General features: G+C 44.8%; 1 protein-coding gene across 2 annotated transcripts in view; it reads left to right on the top strand.

Moving 5' to 3' along the window:
- The window catches only part of URH2 (uridine-ribohydrolase 2), a 52,288-nt gene extending 38,247 nt beyond the window's left edge, over window positions 1-14,041 (top strand). The window contains exons 6-9 of one of the 2 annotated variants that reach the window (XM_086514611.1): window positions 12,324-12,420; window positions 12,506-12,613; window positions 12,801-12,936; window positions 13,635-14,041. In XM_086514611.1, coding sequence (XP_086370737.1) covers window positions 12,324-12,420; window positions 12,506-12,613; window positions 12,801-12,936; window positions 13,635-13,749 — 456 coding nt within the window. In that variant the 3' untranslated portion in view covers window positions 13,750-14,041. The remainder of the gene's footprint in view (window positions 1-12,323; window positions 12,421-12,505; window positions 12,614-12,800; window positions 12,937-13,634) is intronic. The other variant, XM_086514612.1, reaches the window with a different exon arrangement.
- The last annotated feature ends 6,804 nt before the right edge of the window (window positions 14,042-20,845 follow it).

Genomic DNA, 20,845 nt, shown 5'->3' with positions numbered 1-20,845 from the left:
TGTATCTTTGGGAGATCAAAACTGAAATCCATAGCAATACTTTCCCAGGGGCGGGTGGGAACAGGTAAAGGCTGTAATAATCCCTGTGCTTTATGCCTCTCAAACTTGACCTTTTGGCATACCAAGCAACTGCGTACAAAGTCGTCCACATCCTTCTTGAGTCTCGACCAAAAGAAGTAACGCTCCACACCTTTCAAGATGGTGTCAATGCCGCGGTGACCCGTAAAAGGTGGACAATGGCATTCAGTTAGAACCTTTTCTCTCAACGGCTGTAGCTATCCCGTATGGAATATCCGGCTACTACCTCCCCATTCTGTATTCGAGTGAATACATCAGAAAAATCCGGATCTGTGGTGTATTGATCGACCATGTCCTCGAAGCTTCTACGATGAATTGCGGAAATAGCCAAGACTAACTGCTTCCAGGACAAAGCATCTGCCACCAAGTTCTTCTGTCCCTGTACATGGACAATCTGGAAGTGAAATTGCGACAAGATGTTAGCCCACCGCATATGCTTTTCCGAAAGCTCCTTCTGTGACAAAAAGTGGTAACTTTGATGATCAGTAAAGACCATAAAATCGACTCCGAGTAGGTAATGCCGCCACTGAGTAAGAGCATGGATAATCGCCAAAAGCTCTTCTCATAAATCTGTGTTGTCGATTCTGGCCTTGAAAACAATCGGCTCTGCAATGACATGGCCTTCTTGCATTAAGACCGTACCCAGACTACGACCACAAGCATCACAATATACTTCGAATGGCTTTTGCAAATCCGGCAAAGTCAATATTGGTCTTGTAGTTAATTTCTCTTTCAATGTCTGAGGCAGTCACCTCTGTGGGTCCCCATGAAAAAGGGACTCCTTTCTATGTCAGAATGTGCAAAGGGGAAGTGACCTCCGCAAACTTCCGAATGAACCGCCGGTGGTAAGAACATAAGCCCAAGAAGCTTCTAACTTCATGAACATTCTTCAAATCGGGCCAATCACGTATAGTGTCAATCTTGGCCGGGTCCATCTGTACTGTTGCTAAGACGCCGTGTTCCAAAAAGTATACCTCCGGTAAGAAAAATTCACTCTTCTTGGCATTGATAACTAACTTGTGATCTCGCAATGCCTGAAACACCTGTAGCAGTTGGTGTCCATGTTCTGCCTCATCCTTGGAGAAGACTATAATGTCATCAAAGAAAGTGCCGACAAACGATCTGTACTCTCTGAAAATCCTATCCATCATTCGGTTGAAAGTTGTTGGAGCATTGGTAAGGCCAAAAGGCATCACCAAAAATTCATATAAACCGAAGCTCGTCCGAAAGGCTGCCTTGTAGACATATCCCGGTGCGATTCTAATCTAATGATATCCGCTTTTCAAATCAATCCTACAGAAACAAGAGGATCCCTGTAGTCGGTCAAGAATATCATCGATCCTTGGAATCGGAAATCTGTTCTTGATGGTGATTTTATTGAGAGCTCTGTAATCAATGCACATTCTCCAAGATCCGTCTTTCTTTATAACCTATAACACCGGAGAGCAGTAGGTGAAGTACTTGGCTGGATAAGACCCTTTTCCAAAAGGTCTTTCACTTGGTTCATAATCTCTTCATTCTTGGCTTGGCTAACACGGTAAGGTGGCCGGTTCAGTGGTGTGCTTCCAGGTATCAAATCAATAGTGTGATCCTCAGGACGAGATGGTGGCAACTCGCTTGGCAGGCCCTCAAAAAAGCAATCGGCATGAGTGTGGAGAAAATCCTGGCATTCTTTATCAAGTTCAGACATATTCGTCTGGTGTTCATCATTTAACTCTTTCAAATAGATCGAGTAAACAAATAGAGTGGATTTCATTAATTTGGAAACGGCTGAAGCCGATACAATAGGGACAGACTCGCCCTTCAGTTTTATATCAAGTACAATTTTACGACCCTTTTCATTTGTCAAAGTCAATTTCTTCGCCCGACCACGGCGTTGTTCTTATGGTACCAAGGGACTCCTAGGAGGACGTCACAACCTTCCAAGGGCATTATCTAAAAGTCCTCGTGCCCCAAATACCCCTTACAATGCAACCGAAGTTTGCCAATGACAGGTGTAATGGCTATGTCCCGTCTGGGTGCCGCTAGAACTGCCTCTGCTGGTGGTCCCATCCTATCAGGTGTAATCTCGAGCCGTGCCGCCAATTCAGGTGAAACTGGCCTTGGCTCCTCCATCAAAGAAAATCAGGGCTTCTTTATCTTTCACTTTGCCCCAAGCTCGGCAAAGTTCTGTACTTTGAACCAATCCTGCTTTCATCTTGCCTTTTCTGCCACGTTCCTTTGCTGCTCTCGAACTCTCTGGCCTATCTTCATGTTGTTCTTGCTGTGCCTTTTTGGGGCCATGTTCCCCGCATCCAAAACACTTCCCTTCTTTGATGTAACTGGCCCTCTCTCGAAGAGTGAGCCGAGGTCGTGTATCCTTGTCTTTCTTTTCTTGGAAACTCTTTTTCTTTCTACTTTCATTGTGAGAGGTCTGTTGGGTTCTCTGAGTCAAGATCTCATCAATGGGGTAGGTCAAATTTCTCGAATTTATCGCAAAACACCCTGTTTCGCATTACCCATCAATTCTTGAATAGAATTTGATTTTTGTTCCAAGCAGTAGTCTCGAATCTCTGTAGGGAGTCCGCAGCAAAACCGCTCAATTTGTTCCTTAAACGAGACCTTCTTAAATGAAGAGGTTGGTATAAAAGAGTTCCAAAATGTCTCGCAATAAGCTTCCAAAGAATCTCCCTTGGTCATCCGAAGATGATTCCAAGCAGTTCATATATCTCGTTCGTACTCCCTAGTAAGCCAAGAAGAAATAAAGAGCCTTTTGAATTTCAACCATTTAATTGGAGCTTCCTTCCTCAGTAGAAGAGTGGACCACCATGTTCGAGCATGTCCCTTGAAGAAAGATGTAGCCCTCCTAATCTTGGAGTGTTTTGCGTAATGTACTCCAGAGAAAGCTATGTCAAACTGCTGAATGAAGGCCAAAGCCCTTGGAGCATCTCGGAACCCAGAAAAGGATTCAAACTTAATCGACTGTCCACCTTCTTTGAATTCTTTAACTTTCTTGCTCTTGTCTTCGAGAAAGTCATATTGGTTGGCTTTGTAAAAATGCTTCTTCTTTGCATAAAACATGTGATCGTCGGAGTCCGAACTGTTTGAGGATGACTCCTTTGTAGAACTGTCAGAAACTGGCGAAATCTGGGCTTCTTTGCCTTTTTCTTGCCCTTTCTGAAGCTTTGCTTTTTGCTTCGTTTTCTGTCTTCCTTGCTCGAGTCAGAAGAGCTAGAAGAACTGTCAGAGGAAGAAGAAGAAGAAGAACTGGGTAGTCCTTCAAATCGTACACGCTTCTTTTGCTTTCTTGCCGATGCAAAAGAAGATTGACGACCCAAATAACCCGAGAAGTCAGTACCCTTCTTGTGCTTTTTTTTCTCTTGCTTTTTGGATTTGTTGTCTGCGTCCAAAAGCCGTCTAATCTGTGTCTGAACCACCTCTTGTAATTCTTGCTCTGTAAACATCCTCGGAGAAGGAGGTTTCTTGATTTCCGGTTTGATGGGGGGCTCTGTGGCTTTCTGCCACTAGGTGTGCACTTCTGCGATGGATTGCTGAGACAAAAATTTTGCAAATTTCGGATCCTTGGCAATTTCTAATCATCTGCTTTGTGCACTCGTCAACCTGCTGTTGACGTTCCATCTCTTCAAGTTCGTACTGAGTAGGCCGAGGAGGCCTGTACTCTTCCTCTGTTTGATCATTAAAATCTTCTTCGTGATCTCCTCCCGCATTCGCAGATGCAGAAGAAGTCGACTGATTCTTGTTGGAATCCATAAGTGTCGCAAGAAAAGGATTGGATTTCCCGGTAGAAGAGAAATTGGTCATGCTCTGATACCATTGTAACAAACTTGGACACCCCACACCCCAAGTCAAGATTCTGCCGCGACACAACAGAGATTCACTTCAAAACAATTCACAAAGACGACACGGCCCGGCATAGTTCCGTGCCTAGAGGTATTGGCCCCAAAGATTGGCGCCCCTTTCGGTATTTCGTCTGTGTTTAAAGTACAAGAGAGTCAACAGGCGCTTACTCTCAACTCTGCGTCCAGATGCTCTGAGTAATGAGGCCCAACCCACTTATTTATTGGTACAAGGGATGCGCAAAAGCAAAGCCCCAAAATCTTTTAACTCAAAAGCAAAGTTCCCAAAAGCTGTAGTGCTAAAAACAGCCAGCGTAATTTGTGGAATTCCGTAGTGTCAGGCCATGTCAGCAGTCAGTGCTTTTTGCGGCAGTCCGTACGGCTGTCAGCATAAATCACGGCCGTCTGTACAGCAGCCACATCAGCAAAATCTTACGCTTTATTTTTTTTAAAGCCTAGTGCCCCTTCTTGGCCCCTCAGCAGTTGTCCATAAGTTGGAACAACTTTATAATCACGCCACGTCATAAGTTTGTGACAGAGGCTCACAAGATAAATCACCCAAATCTGAAAATCTGCCCATTCGGGGCCTGCTTTCCAGTATCACATGCCTGTCCTGAACGGCTGGCCTTTCCAGGCCATGAGCACTCCCCGGAATGCCGTTCCGGCATTCCTTGGCCGTGAGATGCCGTTCCCCGGTAACTGCCATGATGGTCCACTGAGGGTCCCCGAATCTAAACTCCGTAAAGCATAGTTGAAGCCACTAGAGTGTCAAAAAGCTAGAGCTTTGTTCGAGGTTTTTGAAACTGAACCTGCGAACACATCCTCTCCAATCCCCCAAGGCTGCATAAGCTCTCGTCAGTCTAGTCTCCGTTGCTCTCCTCAAAGAAAACACTGGTCCACTGAACACTACCCCAAGATAGGTGTATGCATCTGTATACTCCATTGTCTCCTGGCCATATGTAAATGACCCACTAAGGTGTGGTGTTAAACACCATAACCTTGGTTTCCCCAGGTTAACACACACACACAGAGATCAAATCTTCGGGAAGATACCTAGGCGACCTTTGCATGTCAGACTTAGAATCTTGCAGACAATACTTGTCCCCTATGTGTTGTATTACTTACCTCTTTTGAACTGGACTGAGAAGTCTTTACAGCCACTTAAGTCTGCTCTCTCAAGGTTTTTGTGGGGGGAAAAAAATGCATCATCTGCTCCTATTGCATGGCATCATGTAGCTCTCCCTACAACCCATGGAGGGTTGGGGATCTTGGATTTGGCTCAGCACTCTCATGCCAGAAGATGTACCTTCTTAAAACATATGCTCTTCTTAGACACTGATTGGGTTGTATGTATGTGAAAACTCATCGAACGCTTAGTTGTCTACTTCTGTGGGACTTGGCAAATGTCTACTTGATAAGCTTATGTCTGCTGCTCCTATAAAAACAGAGTTTCAGTATTCTCAGATGCTCGTGGATTCATGGAAACTAGTGGCTGGTACTCTCGTTTGGCAGGGTAGGGTTAGATATACTGGCAACTCACTTGGAATTGAAAATGACTTCCGGAGCTTTGTGTTCAAAGAACCTCCTTTTTGCTTGGGAAAAAAGCCTTTCTATGTTTAAAAAAGGTGTTGGGCAAATTAGTCATCTCCTCGACTCTAACAGAACAATTAAATTGTTCTCTACAGCTCAAGGCAGTACAGATTGGGCAATGGTTTTAGAATTCCATGGGAGCCGCTTTGTGCACAAGTGGATGGCTTGCAAGTCCCAAATACCACATTGGAAGTAGATAGGTTCAGAGACTGGACATTACTGACACATCAGCCAACCGGTGGACCTCTAAGACACATAAGTTTTACAGCTTTTTGCTTCCAGATCCCTCTATTCAGGACAGATGTAATAAGCAATGGTTGATGCATCAACAGCAGGACTGGTGGCTTCATGTACTGCAGGACATCTGGTGGCTGCCCATTCCATTCAAAATGAAGGTTTTTTTGTGGAGGGTCACTGTCGGAGCTTTGCCGACATCAGTTTTGCAAGCGAGAAAGGGCTTGGTTCAGGGAAATGTACTTATTGTGATAGATGAGAGACTATTAGACATATGTTATGGAGTTGTAAACAGGTGATTGAATGGTGAAATTGGTTTTAACACTGGTGGAATGTAACATGGGGTGTTAAATTCACTAAATACACTGCTACATTTGGGCTCTTTAAGACTTTGGATGCAGCTCCAAGATTTTGTGTGCACTCATTTAGAGCTTGGTTCTTGTGGTATATATGGAATACTAGAAACTGCTCGCTTTGATAAATGTACGGCCTCCCCATCTCTTATTCCCTCCGCATTAGTTCATGTCACGAGATGGGCACCACGTGCCAACGAAAAAGAACAGACTGAACAGACTTTTAGCACTTCAAGAACAATTGAACTGAAAGAGATGCATGACACACGAGACGGGGAGTGGCGAAATTCCACCCCAAGAGAGCACTGGCCCCAAACCTTGGCTCCCCTTTCGGTATTTCTTTGTATTGCTTGAACTCAGTACAACGCCAGTACTCCAGACTCTACACCTCCACGCAGGAGTGCGCCATCGATTGAGCCCTTTGCACATATTTAAAGGCCCTTGGCCTATAAAAAGCAATGTACATGGAAAGCTTCAATTCTGAAAGCATTTGGCCCAAAGGAACATGCTGAAAATCAGCCAGCGTGATTTTAGGAAATCCGTACACTTGCCACGTCAGCAACGTAAAACAGGGAAATCCGTACAGTCTGTCATGTGGCCCTGCAGTGCAAAACGCAAGCGTCCATATAGCTGCCACGTCATCATGCTACTCTTAAGTTGGTGGGAACTCTTCTTTAAAAGTAGGCCATTCGGCCAAACTTTGCAAGTTGGTGAAACTTCGTCTACTCTTCTGTTGCTTCTAGGGTTTAGGCTTCTCCACCAGGATCTGCAGGTTGACTCCGTTCCTCAATGTCTTGACACGTCAGCAGTTTGTGACAGTTAATACTAAGGTTTTAGAGGATGTTCTTACTATACCAGACCCTCAGCTTAGAGATCGATGTATGCTCATCCTGAGCAAGCCACGTCATCATGCTACTCTAAGTTGGTGGGAACTCTTATTTAAAAGTAGGCCACTCGGCCAAACTTTACAAGTTGGTGAAACTTCTTCTACTCTTCTGTTGCTTCTAGGGTTTAGGCTTCTCCACCAGGATCTGCAGGTTGACTCCGTGCTTCAATGTCTTGACACGTCAACAGTTTGTGATAGTTAATACTAAGGTCTTGGAGGATGTTCTTACTATACTAGACCCTCAGCTTAGAGATCGATGTATGCTCATCCTGAGCAAGATGTAAATAAACCCCCATATTATAATATAAGATTTTCCCCCCAATAAGAGAGAGAGAGAGAGAGAGAGAGAGAGAGAGAGAGAGAGAAATGAAATGTTATATTAGCGTCTCCAAAAGGCCAAAATGACCTATGAGACCAAAAAGTTACAATTGGTGAATTTGATACCATGTTTGAGTACGGAAAGTACAAAGTTACAAAGAACTAACACTAAAACACTAAGGAAAAAGGAAATAGAGGGGGGGGGGGGGGGGGGGGGGGGGGGGGGGGTTGTTTGTGGGTTCAGATGAAATCTCTCATCGGTCGCTGTCGGATCTCATCGACCTCCTCCATGGTCAGTACTCTGGTTGGGCGTCTTGCATGTCGAGCTAGAGTGATCTGTATCTTCTGTTAGCCTTCATCGGTAGTGGGAGACCCCCCGAGGTCGTGGGCGTCTGGATCTGCCAAGCTTAGTGGCTCGGTCAAGCAGCGTACCTCTAGTATGAGTAGGCTCTGAGATCTGCTATAATGACTGCTCCGTTGGCTCTCCTCTTGCTGGTGTAAAGAAATCTGTGATTCGTCTTTGAGATTGTCTTTCCCCTGATGTCCTCAGCAAGCTCTCCCTATGTCTGTGCTGCTCTAGCAGGAACAATCCGAGACACCTCTGATCCTTGTATCTCATGACTCTAGAAAAAGGTCCGAAACCTTCTCTGAATAGGCAGTGAAAGCGGCCGCATATCTCATAGTATGCCGGGCAGTGACATGTGTAGTGCAACTCCGTCTCTGGCTCTTAGTTACATAGGTGATATATCCTGGCCCCTCCGGCACCCCTCAAAATCGGCCAGTCTCGATCTGGAGCTAATATGAGGATGTGCGTATCTGTCCAATAGCGCATCTTATCTCATGAGATAAGTGTGTATCCATGTATGCAGGCCTAGTCACAAAGCCGTCCTCCGTGAGTCGGAGAAGATGCTCTCTGTAGAAGGCCATCCTCGTGCCCATCTCCTGTGTCGGCTGTATCCATGTGCTCATGGTATCTAGCTGAATCAGATCCTGACGTGTGAGTCTGGTGATCTCTGTCCGTGTGAGAGACAGGGAGGGTGCATCCAAGGAGTATTGAAGCGGAGGTAATCTATCCATGTTGAGACCATGCGACTGAAACCATGCTGTCATCTGTCCATACCGACATGCTGTATCACCTTGTAGAGCTAGTTGTCGAGATGACTCTAGGGCAAGCCGAGCGTATCTGTCCCTGGGGAGATCCCATAGACCGTGCATAAAGGATATTGATCTAGTCAATGCCTCCACCACGAGGGGGGGGGGGATGGGGGGGCGAGGGGCGGGCTAGCTTGGCTCGGATAATCTCATGTGGTACTGAGGCCATAGCCTGAATCATCCGAGCGATCATAGAGACCAGAGGCCTCTCCATACATCTCCATCCATCTATGTTGCCAGACCTCCCATGGTGGTCTAGTGAGGGTCCCCACACCTGAACTCCATAGAGCATAGCTGGAGTCACTAGAGTGTCAAAAAGCCAAAGCTTTGTTCGTGGTTCCTGAAATTGAACCTATGAGCACATCCTCTCCAGTCCTCCCAAAGCTGCATATGCTTTCGTCAGTCTAGTCTCTGATGCTCTCCTTAGTGAAAACACCGGTCCACCGAAGACTACCCCAAGATAAGTATATGCATCTGTGTACTCCACAGTCTCCTGGCCATACGTAAATGTGGGTGCCGACCTCCTGACCCACTGTGGTGTGGTGTTGAACACCATAACCTTGGTTTTCCCTAGATTGACAGACAATCCACTGTCACGAGCAAATGTATGCAGAGCATCCAAATGACGTTGCATCCCCTCTGGAGAGTCAGAAATCAGCACAATATCATCAGCATATAGTAACAGCGGAATCCATGTCCCTGCTAGCTGAGCCCCCCTGTCCCCTGACGCTCTACATAGTCCAAAAACTCATCCACATACATCCCAAAAAGAGTCGGGGATAGGGGGCATCCCTGCTTTACTCCAATAGTGGAGTGGACCATGTCAGACATTCCCTCAATGGTGCATACCCGCCCCATCACTGTCTTGTATAGAGCCAGAATACCCCATATCAGCTCTGTAGGCACACCCATGTCCTGTAGTTTGCGTATAAGTCTGGCTCTCGGCACTGTGTCAAAAGCTTTGCGGAAATCCACAAAGCTACAATAGATCCTCTTGCCATGGTGTCTACCCTCCTCAATAATAGCTCTGAGTGTCAGAATCTGGTCAAGAGTGGAGAAACCTCTCCTGAAACCTGCTTGCCCCGGTGCTCTTATGCCCTCTCGCTCTGCCCATCTACTCAGCTCCTGCTCAAGAATGGATGCATATAACCTAGCTAATGTGTGACCAACCATGATGGTGCGATAATTCGCGGGAATCATGGGATCTCCTGACTTGAAAATAGGCACTGTCGTAGACATACTCCAAGTCTCCGGGAAGCCTTCATACATGGCTCGATTAAACATCATAGACAGGAGCTCTGCAAAGATATCTCTGGCATGGATGAAGTGCTCTGCTACCAGACCATCATGATCATGTGCTCTCCTTGTCTTCATCCTGTCAATGGCTTTCCTTACCCTCTCAGCAGTAAAGAAAGAACATGTCTACGGGCATGTCTCTAGTGGGTCCGGCGGAGGTGGTTGCCCTGATGCTGTGTAGAGAGCCCTGATGCTGTGTAGAGAGATGTGGCATATTTCCCCCATGTCTCAGTGGAGGTGACCGTTGGTGGTGGTGAATACTCTTTGAAGAGCCTCATGCTTCGCCTGAGTCCTGACTTATAAATAACTGATACAGATCCCGCTCTAGCTGAGATAGATAAGCTCTTTTCTTTCGTCGCACTAGGCGGCGAAAGATAATCCGTGGCTGTCTATCTGTGGTAATACCCATGAGCACTTCCCTCTGTAATTTGATCCTCGTCTCTCTACACTCCTCATCATACCAACTGTTCAGGGGCATGCTTCCAGATTGTCTCTGTGTGGGCTGGCTATGGGGATATGCCTCTGATGCTGCATAGAGGAGCGTCTCTGTCAGTTCTGAGTGACTTCATCTAGTGGCCGTCCCGGCTCCTGGGTGCATAGCTGCCTGTATATCTCATCCATATACACAGAATCCGTGTCCCTCATGAAGGTATACCGAGTGTGTGTGGGGACCTCTCCTAATGGAGTTGTGCTGAACTGAAAGGTCAGGGTGAAAGACAAGATAGCATGATCAACTGCTACTCCAACTGGCCTAGTACCCACTATGAAATCCTGAAAGAATGGAATGAGACCTGGTTGGGCCATAACATAATCCACTGTGCTGGCACCATGTCGGTGTGGAAAGCAAGTAAAACGTCCAGCTGTAGAAAATCTTTGTAGGCCATTCACAATGGCCAATCTATGTGCGGTTCCCATATCTATCAGGTATCTGCCATATTCAGTGTATTCCTCATCTTGTGATAGTCTGGATAGACCCATCTCTGTGAAGTCCAGCTCCCTAAGCATCTCCTCGGAAGTATCATAAAATATTGTCTGGTGGTGAGCAGTCCTAGCATTGAAATCCCCTAGTATGATAATGTCACCATCCTTGGAAAACTCCCATATGTCATTATCCAAAATAGCAAAGAGGGATTGTCCTCTAGGTGATGCATATACTGAAGTACTAAGAGGAAAGTAACAAATAGAAATGTAGAGGTATCTGCCCGTCTCTGCCCTGAGCCTCACCCACATGTACCTAGCTTGTTCATCCTTGCGTGCTATATGTATCAGTGGCTGCAACTCCTCCTTGAATAGAACTGCCACTCCCCCTGAGCCCCGCCCTCAATGCTCCAATCTGGTCTCCTGTCTGCAGGCTGTCTCCCATCTATATCCGCTCACCTGTGGCATGGATTGCCCAGGTGCTTGATGCGTCTCAGAGTAGAAAATGATGTCTCTCCCCGTGAAGCTATCCTCAAAGGCCCCTACATCAAGGCGGAGTGACCCATTACAATTCCAGGTTGCCATCTTTAGTGTGGTCCCATAGGTCTCACACCGTCATGCGGGGCGTCTTTCCAATATCACCACCTTTCCATCCTTGTAAAAAGCAATCTTCCCCTTTTCCCTTGCTGCTCTAATTTCCGGCATTACTTCTTGCATATGAGCAATCTGCGAGAGAGAGAGAGGTCATCTCCAAGAAAGATGCCAGTCTTCTTTAGAGTCGGTCTCGTCTTCAAAAAGTCCTTCGCTTTCATGGAGGGGAAGCGGAGAATGAGTGCCCTTTCCTTCAAGGTTTCTCCGTTGTTCCCACTTTTTTTTTTGTTGTTCCCACTTTTCTTAGTGCCCACTCTCCAAGCCCTCGTATCCGTCTGCTCGTTGAGAGAGAGAGAGAGAGAGAGAGAGAGAGATGAAATGTGATATTAACGTCTTCAAAAGGCCAAAATGACCTATGAGACCAAAAGGGTGAATCTAATACCAGGTCTGGGTACAAAAAGTACAAAGAGAGAGAGAGATCCCATGACTTAGTGTTGGAAAATTTGTATTTCCTGCAAATGGTTTAGGTCAGTATGGTCACATTGAAGATCATCACCACCAAAGCTAGCCTATAATGCAATCTGGCATGGTTACTTGATTTCTGTTCTAGGATTGAGTTATCCTTTGTCTTGTGTTGTGTAGCTTGACGTGCTTTTTACTCTGACATGTATAATGGCTATGGGTCCTTTTTAATTGAATGTATGTGGGTGCGTGTGGTTGCATGTGTGCATGCACTTGCCTGCATGTGTGGTGTGCATCTGCATGATGGTGTGCTCTTGTATATGTGTGCACATGCACTTATAGTTCACATGGTGCATGTATCCATGCATACATGAATGTGTGTGTGCATGTGCGCAATGTAAGTGCACGTCTGCTGCATTGTGCACACACATGCACATGTAGATGCCTTGACCTGCATACATGTCTATACTGCATTTACGCATGCTTACATGTGGTATGTATGTATTTGTGTGGGTATTTACACACCTAGCATGCTTGTCCTTCTACAATGTGTGTATAATAATGTGTCAAGCTGCATTGTTCAATTAGTGAATGCTAACTTCTACTCAGATTTTGGGAGATCCAGAGGCTGCAGATATAGTGTTCACTTCAGGTGCAGATATTTTGGTAGTTGGAATCAACATAACACATCAAGTTGTAATGACTGGTACTCCTTGCTCTTTTCGTGCGTGATTGAACGGTCAATGCTGCATTCCTCCATCCTTTCATGAAAGTTTGATGCGTTTTTGTAGATGATCATTTGAAACAGCTGGGGCAAAGTGAAAGTGCATTTGCAAAGTATGTGTATGAAATTTCTCATTTCTACTTCGATTATCATCATGAAGCATATGACATGAAAGGTCAGTAGTATTAGTATCAACAACGAATCTAAATTACAAGCTGTGTCAAATTGTCCAACGACATGACATAGAAATGCATGATTTGGATAAGGTCTATGTTTCAATGTCTTTAGATTCTATTTTTATTTCTGCAGATTGGAAAGGCTTATTTATATTAAATCTGACTCGATTCTTCTTTTTCATGCAGGCGTATACCTTCATGATCCTACCGCACTTGCAGCAGCTGTGGATCCATTACTGTTTACTTTTGCAGAAGGTGTAGTGAGGGTTCAGGTTGACGGCATTAGCAAGGGAATGACCATATTCAACAACACAGGAAAACGGTATTTGCATGTTCTAGCTCATAGTAGCTCCTGATGCTGTCCTTCAGGGGCTGCATGTCCCTGAGGGACTCGACTCGCAACTTGGCACTGGGGAGGGGAGAGCACATTGTAAGCACAAGGATCATAGAGCCATACATTGGAGCACACCATTAGTTATAATCTCCTCGCACATGTGTGCGTGTGTAAGTTTAAAATCCTTGGTCTGGTTTAAATGGCCATCCATGTGCGGGTAACGAAGGTCAGGCTTTTAGTACACGGACACTGAGAAGTCTAAACGTACTTGCACTTTCACGTGTCAATATTCAGTAATGGTAGTATGGCATTTAAGGCTACTTAAGTTCTGAATTACGCCGAAGATCAAAAGCCTTTTACTGAAAGAGTAAAGCTCTGATCATGGAGTACACATTCTATCATGAGGTGACAGAAATAAAGAGGCTGAAGTTATGTCTTTCTTGACTCCTTGAATTGCAACGTGACCCTGAGTGCACATAAGTTTGCAGCTCTATTACAGTCTTTCAGATGACCACATTTAACCCCTCCTTGTTCATCAGATAGGTCGCACAATGCGCCCGTTACTTTGCTATCACTCCAAAAAAATGCTGCTTGTTCCGGAGACCCTGAATAGAACTGTTTTCCCTTTTCTCTAGAGTTGTACTTTAGCTATGAGTTTGATGTTGCTCTCTGTAACTTATGTGCAGGTGGGGAGAAGTCACAGAATGGTGTAACAAGCCAAGTGTGAAGGTGGCAGTCACAGTTGATGCTAATCAAATAACAGATATGCTTATGGAGCGGCTGCTAACAGATGTAAAATAGTAGTTCTACATTTTCCTGTCAAAAGATACATTGAGCCATTTAATTTTCCTAAATACTCAAGGAGGCCTTCTGCAGCTTTTCATCTTTGTACTCATAAAAACTTGGTGCCATACAAAAATCAATAATTTTTCCGCTTCCAATGGCACTTAGGCTATCCTTTGCTCAGTATAAAGCTTGTATGTGTTTGGTTTTACATCAACAAGTTCACAAGGTGCAAGATTGGCAGGAGAAAGGGTCCATCCACTATGTCAATATAGATATATGGTAATAAGAGCTTGCTTCGTTCAGGATCCATTTGCACCACATTCTCTGAAATCCTTGATGATGGACAAAGTGGTCGCACACGCACACCTGGGCACGCGCGCACACACATGACTTTTACTTGATGAGCTCTCTTCTCATGGCTCATTTACCTGTAATCTTTGCTTTACCTCTTCTCATGATTTTTCCTTTGAATGGCCCCATATATCCAACCTATCTTAAACTCTATAAGAGGTGTTTGTATGCAGTTGAAACCACCCCTTTTGACTCTTACACCTACCACTCATTGGGCTTGGAAAGGCAGTTATGCCTTCCTCGTCACGGTGCTCCTCTGCTTGATCTGCAGCGTGAGGAATGTCCCCACGTTTTCTTACCATCACGATGCCCCTCTGCTTGGTTTGCAGCACGAGGATTGTCCCCACGTCACTGCAACTCAAGGCTTCACACTTTCCCCTACAACATATAGAACAATGAGTAGTGAGGTATTCCAATCCTCATTGAGAGCTCCACCAACACGCTATGTCTGCTCTTCTTCTCTCTCGCACTTCGCACTCTTCAACACATCAGTGCAAGAGGTGAGAAAACAGAAAATGAAAAAATTGCTGGCATGGTTTAAGGCTAAGCAGAAGCCAGCGGAGTCGGCTAATTTGAAGAAGACACAATCTAAAGTTGATCAGACCGAGGGGACTTCAACTAACAAAACTATTGAATTGCTTGGTACACCTCCTGAAACTACCGAATGATTTTATCACTTTCTTATTGTTTTGAAAAGCCACCGTGACCCTTTAACTTGTTCAAAAAAGCACAAGGGCCTCACACCTTCTGGTTCCACAACCTTAAGCCTCACACCCCTTTGACATAGCCCAAGTTCCCATCATCCTTTGGCTTCGTATTTGGTGCCACTAGACAATTAGGACCCTATTTATGTCGTAGTAGAGCATCCGAAAGTTTCGTGGTCTTCAAGCACTCAAACACAATTTAATTCTCTTATAAAAAATTAATTTTTAAAAAAAGATCAGACATTACAAAGCTTTTCTTCCCATCAAAGTCTCGGCCTTCTTTGCTTGCAAGGGGATAACATAGCTTTACTTTTGTACAAGCCATTGTGTATGTAAATTTGAGTCATCAAAACTCCTACAAAAAAGTGCAACCACTATACTATGCATGTTATATCTAATCTCGAGATTGTAAAGGGTTATAGGCATTGCCCCAATATCTATTGTCAGACCACCCCATAACCCAAAAACCAACTTTAAGAAGAAGAAGAAGAAGAAGAAGGGAATGCCAAAAATATCTATTATGAGCATGTGTTATAGTGGGTTTAGACACTTCTCCAAACCCAAAGTCTCGAGGTAAGACCTATCTTCTTGTATCAGATTCCATCTTTATGAGCCCCATCGATGTAACCCATGTTAGACTCCCTTGATTATAATCCATGCACTTCGTGTAAACTTTAGCTTACGAGGGCCTCTGTTGAGGTAAGCCTTTAGCTTACACTCGACATGCGACCAACCCCTAAAAGCTGGACACTTCTCCAAACCCAAAGTCTGGAGGTAAGACCTATCTTCTTGTATCAGATTCCATCTTTATGAGCCCCATCGATGTAACCCATGTTAGACTCCCTTGATTATAATCCATGCACTTCGTGTAAACTTTAGCTTACGAGGGCCTCTGTTGAGGTAAGCCTTTAGCTTACACTCGACATGCGACCAACCCCTAAAAGCTAAGCATACTAAGCATGCACACATATGTGCATGCATGTATCCCACTACATAGATTTCCCTAAACGTATAGGCACATGCTACCTGGTATAGGCACATACTATTTGACCTTTTTTCCACGTGATGAATATCACTTTCCAACCACCTTCATTTTTTTAGCCTATATAAGGCCATAATGCTTAACTTGTAAAAATCCCTCTTGAATCTTATCAATCTACTTATTTTTGGTATTTTGCACATGTGTTGCTTACGTCAATTATTAGATTAGCATATTAACTTAATGCTCTAATTATGAATGCGACTAATCATTATCCACCCTAATCAAGTCTTACATCCACGAGCACTTTGGAATCAAGTTTTGGCTCATGGGGGTTACATGTGTTGTACACTCAAGCCATCGTTTTTGAGTCCTCAAGGATCCCCCATAGACGAACGTCGTTAAAGGGTCTATTATCTACCACTTCTGACAGTTGTTGGTGGCGCACGCTCCAACTAGGTATGTACAGTCCATTTAGAAGGTGATTCAAGGATGTGGGGGTGGATGAGGAATCCCCTAGTGAAAAACCTTTCATAAAGGATCATTGCAATTGAATCTTGTATCGTATCCTCCATCGCCTCAGCTTGTGCCAGCCTAGTTCTTGCCAAGTGGGGCTTGACTAGTTGGTGGTGTGGATGTGCGTGCAGCCATTCTAGTGAGAGAAAATAAAAATAGTAGAAGGGCCAATTATGTACAAAGGACACAGGAATGTGTTCATGAACTAGAGAGTTCCAAAATTCAAATGCATTGTTTAAAAGTGTCATCGAAATTTGATAAGGATTCAATCGGGATTTTAAGGGACAAAAACGGGATATTTGCGAGTCCAAAAGAGTCTGAAACGAATCTTAAAAGCTTTTGAAAGTGGATAGTATGGCTAACCAAAACGTGGGAATGGGAACCAAAGTGTTATTATCCATACACGCCAACTTAAAGCTATGTGGAGATAAGGGATGTAGTCCACAAGCCTCCCGTGCAAGATGGAGTGCAGAGCACGGAATGCGTGTGTGCAGTGCAGTGTGTGCATGCGGAAAGGGGACAAGGAGAGAGTGCAAGGTGCTATGTGGATGGAGCAAGTTTCAAAGTGAACTACCCCTTATTCTCTATATATGTATAAGAATAAGGTAAGTGGGCGGCCGAACATTACACGTCGTTCGGTTCGGGTAAAGGCACGACGCCTTTACCCCAACAAACTCCCACTTAAAGGCGAATGTGCCAATAAGTGGGTCCTACTAGCTAAACTACTAGTATGTACAAGAAAACGGTGTCAGGAGTTTTTTGGAGCAAGGGATTGCGCGTATGTACATATACATGCATGGTGCATCAAATAAAAAATTGCCCATTTTTCAGAGCCAGGTGGTTACGTGGGGCCCACATGTGTACAGGTAGGACAGGGTGTACATAGTGCATCGATTTTCACTATTACCAGTACCACTGTGTTTTTTCTATAATAAAGAGGAGTTGTTAGCGCGTAAAAATTCTCGAGGAAGCTATCCATGGGCCGACGACATGAGGTAAGCAGGTGCATCAGATGGCATCTAGTGGCGTCAGGAGGCCGAACGGGGTCAATATTTGCACGTGGATGAATACGGACACAACGTGGGTGTTTTCTTGTGAGAGTTATGCAGAAAGGTCATCATTAGGACCACTTTTTGGGGCCACTTCACGTGGTTGGGAGACACATTATTGAAAAGAAATGAGTGCCAGGTGTGCGGATGATGCAAAAAGGTGACAACTATGCACTGCGAGGTCAGTTTTTGGCCTGTTCGGGGTCCGTTTGAGGTCATCTAAAAGGCCAAGGGTGCCCAACTAATAAAGCTAAGTGTGGGAACTGAAAAAACTGAGAGAAGACCAGAAAAAACATGGAGAAGAGAGGAGGAACAACCGTAGGTGTGTTTTTTGGGTTTTTGGAGCCTGTTTTGGTCGTAAACTGCTCATCCGATGTCGGATTTAAGCACTTTGACATTGTAGACTAGGGTTTTGGGCCGTTTCGGACCCGATGGCGCTGTCTATTTTTCCAAATTACTCACTCTTTTTCTTTTGTTTTGGCTGTGTAAGTTTCTCCTATGAGCGAAGCTTCTGCTCCAATTTGTGATTGTATCTGGTATCTTTTACCCATATTGTGTGATCTATTTGCCCCATTGGTGTTGGCCCAAGCTCAATTGTATCTAAACATAAAAAATTCTCCTCTTTTGAGCTGAGTTTTTTGGGTGTGTGTGTGTGTGTCTGTGTGGAGTGGGCAAGTGGATAGTCTCTCTCCTCTCACTCCAGAGGTGTGTTCCTTGTCTCGGCCAGGTGTGTTGTGTAAGCCGAGTGGTGCCCCATAGTGTGTGTGTGTGTGTGTGTGTGTGTATCATTCCAAGAGTGTGTGTCGGGTCGTTATAGAGACGCTATGTGTGTTTTCATCCCGCTCACATTCTTTTGGCGCCCTCACGGAGGATCTTCTTTGAGTACCTTCTGCTTCGAGCTTCAAGCTTCGAGATTCGGGATTACAGGTTGCAGGTTGCAGGTTGCAGGTTGCAGGTTGCAGATTACAGGTTACAGGTTACAGGGCAGGGACAGGTACAGGTGATTCACACAGGTAGAGGTAGCTGGAGTACAGTGATATACTAGCATTGGTGTCACTTGCAGTTGTTGTGGGTATGCATCACTTGGCGCCTGTTTGAGCGCATTGTCTATTGGATTGTACGTTACTTGTGGAAACTTCCATGGTACGCCTTTGTGGAGCCATATATGGTTTTATTTGGCAGTCCCAGCCATTTCTGAGACTTGGTCTGGAAGATAGTCATTTATGAGACTTGACTATACGCGATTTGCATATTAGCCTTCGTGTGAGGGTCGATAGCGTGAGGTTTTATTGAGCTGGGGGATTCTCAAATGTGGAGATCCTTTCGGTGATACAGGTAGCTGGAGCACCCTTTTCGTGACCTCGCCATAGGCTATGTGCTAGTGAGTGCTATTTGATGCTCGGGTTCTATTGTTGACAGTTTATGCATACATATACAGTCTATATTTTGGGTTCCTACTGCTCTACTTCTGGGGAAACTCTGCCAAAATTTTTCCGATTTGTGATGGCTGGTTTTTTGGTCTTTTGAGCCATTTATGCTATGATACTGCTGAAATTTTGACAAAATCAGAGGATAAGTCAGGTGTGCCTTCTTGGGAGCTGCATGGTTGGCTTTAATGGATGATCAAAATGGCCCTCAATTCACTCCATTTCATTTAACTCAAAGAATCCACATAAATGTTCATGTGTCCAGGAAGATTTTTTTCCAGCAGCGCATAGTCTTTATGTTCGGGCCAAGAAGATTACGAGAGATCTTGGAATTTCCTTTGCCTTTTGAAATTCGAATTTATCAACTATGAAAACTCATTTGATGTGCATGTGTTTGTCCTTATCTAAAGTTGAGTTCCATTGAAGTTTCTGGGAATTGAGTCAGTAAAAGTTTTGGGTTCTTGCACGTGTGTTCAAAGGGGTTCTCAAAGCATTGTAACTTGGGTAGCCATGGCTTTCTCCTATCCGGAGTTTCATGGAAGAAGTGATGAAGATGTGGAAGATTTTTTGGAAAAGATGGAGGTTGCCTGCATTAGCAACCAGATTCATGACCCTGCGTAGATGTTACGTCTTCTCCAAATTTGTTTGAAGAGTGATGCACAAGTCTGGTCCAAAACATTTGAAGAGGAGTTGTGTGTAGCGGATCCACCTGTAAGATTGAGTTGGGACAATCTAAGGCATGGGTTGGAAGTGGAGTTTGTGAAGATAGAAGATCCTAACAAAGTGTGGCAAGAAGTACAAGGTTTGGTGCAAAAAGAAGGTAAACCAATAGATGCGTACATACGTAAGTTCTCATTGGCATGGGAGCGGATGTGCAAGGCCTTAACACCACAGGTACCCCCGCCTGACATGATGAAGAAGGAGAGGTTCTTGGCTGGTCTTTGGGAGAATATACGTTGGAGAGTGGAGCTAAAGAAGCCTAAGACATATGAAGATGCACTAGAGGTAGCAAGGAACAAAGAGTGGAAGTTGAGGAAAATGAGCCAATTAGGGGTGGAGTCTTTGCCCATGAGGTCTGAATTTCAGCCTATAGAGTCTTTACAAGGTCGCATGTCAGGGGTTCATCATGAACCAGTGGTTCCTGTTACTACTCAGGTTATGCCAGCAGTGGTCACTACATCGGTGCAAGATGATGGGCTAAGGCAAGACATGAGGCAAGTGGTAGATTTGATGAAGAATCTCAGTCTAAACATGCTAGGTCAAGTGGGAAATAATCGAGGTCGAGAGAGGTTTGCAAATCAGCCAGGAGGTGAAGAAAGGCCTAGGAATGGTGTTGGACAAAGCAATGGTAGGTTTTGGAGGCAGACACCCACATGTTACAATTGTGGAGAGTTGGGTCACATCAGTCCGCAATGTGATAAGCCACCAAGGATGGGGGGAGACATGTATCCATTGCCAAGACAGGTGTTAACTAGGTCAAATGATTATGGCATCGAAATTAAGGGAGATGAAGGAACCAGTGGATTAACCCAAGAGGAAAAGGGAAAGACAAAAGTGCTAAGTGTAGTCACCTTGGAGAAGGCATTAAAGCTAGAGGATACATTAGTGATGCCTATTGGGAAGAGGACGACAGAGGATAAGGAAGGAAGAAGTGCCCCAGGTCCTAGTAAGAAGAAAGGAAAGAGCCATGAAGGCGAGGATGTCAAGGCCAAGAGGAAAAGGAGATCTCGTCGAAAGTTTCATGTTTCAGATTTTCCACTAGGGGATGGGCAATTAAGCTATGACTTGAAGGAGGATCTGATGAGCAGGAAGGCAGATGTTACTTTTGGGCAGCTTATAGAGATGGTGCCTAAGCTAAAGCGAAAGTGGAAGAGGATGGTTAACCCAATGGAGAAAGAGCCAGAGAAAGGTTCAGTAAAGGTGTTGGCAATGGATGAGCTACCAGACATTTGTCCAATAGTAGATGTGTGGCATAAAAGGTAAAATTTGGGACAAGGTTATGTGGATGGCGGAGCCCAAATATGCGTCATAACACACTCATGCGTTGAGAAGATGGGTCTCACAGTGGCTGGGGTGTCAGGTTTT

This window comes from Adiantum capillus-veneris, chromosome 6 (genome assembly GCF_014529385.1).
Source record: "Adiantum capillus-veneris isolate H3 chromosome 6, ASM1452938v2, whole genome shotgun sequence".
Taxonomy (NCBI): Eukaryota; Viridiplantae; Streptophyta; class Polypodiopsida; order Polypodiales; family Pteridaceae; genus Adiantum; species Adiantum capillus-veneris.
The sequence above is the reverse complement of the archived record's forward strand: the minus strand, read 5'-3'. Positions and strand labels throughout refer to the sequence as shown.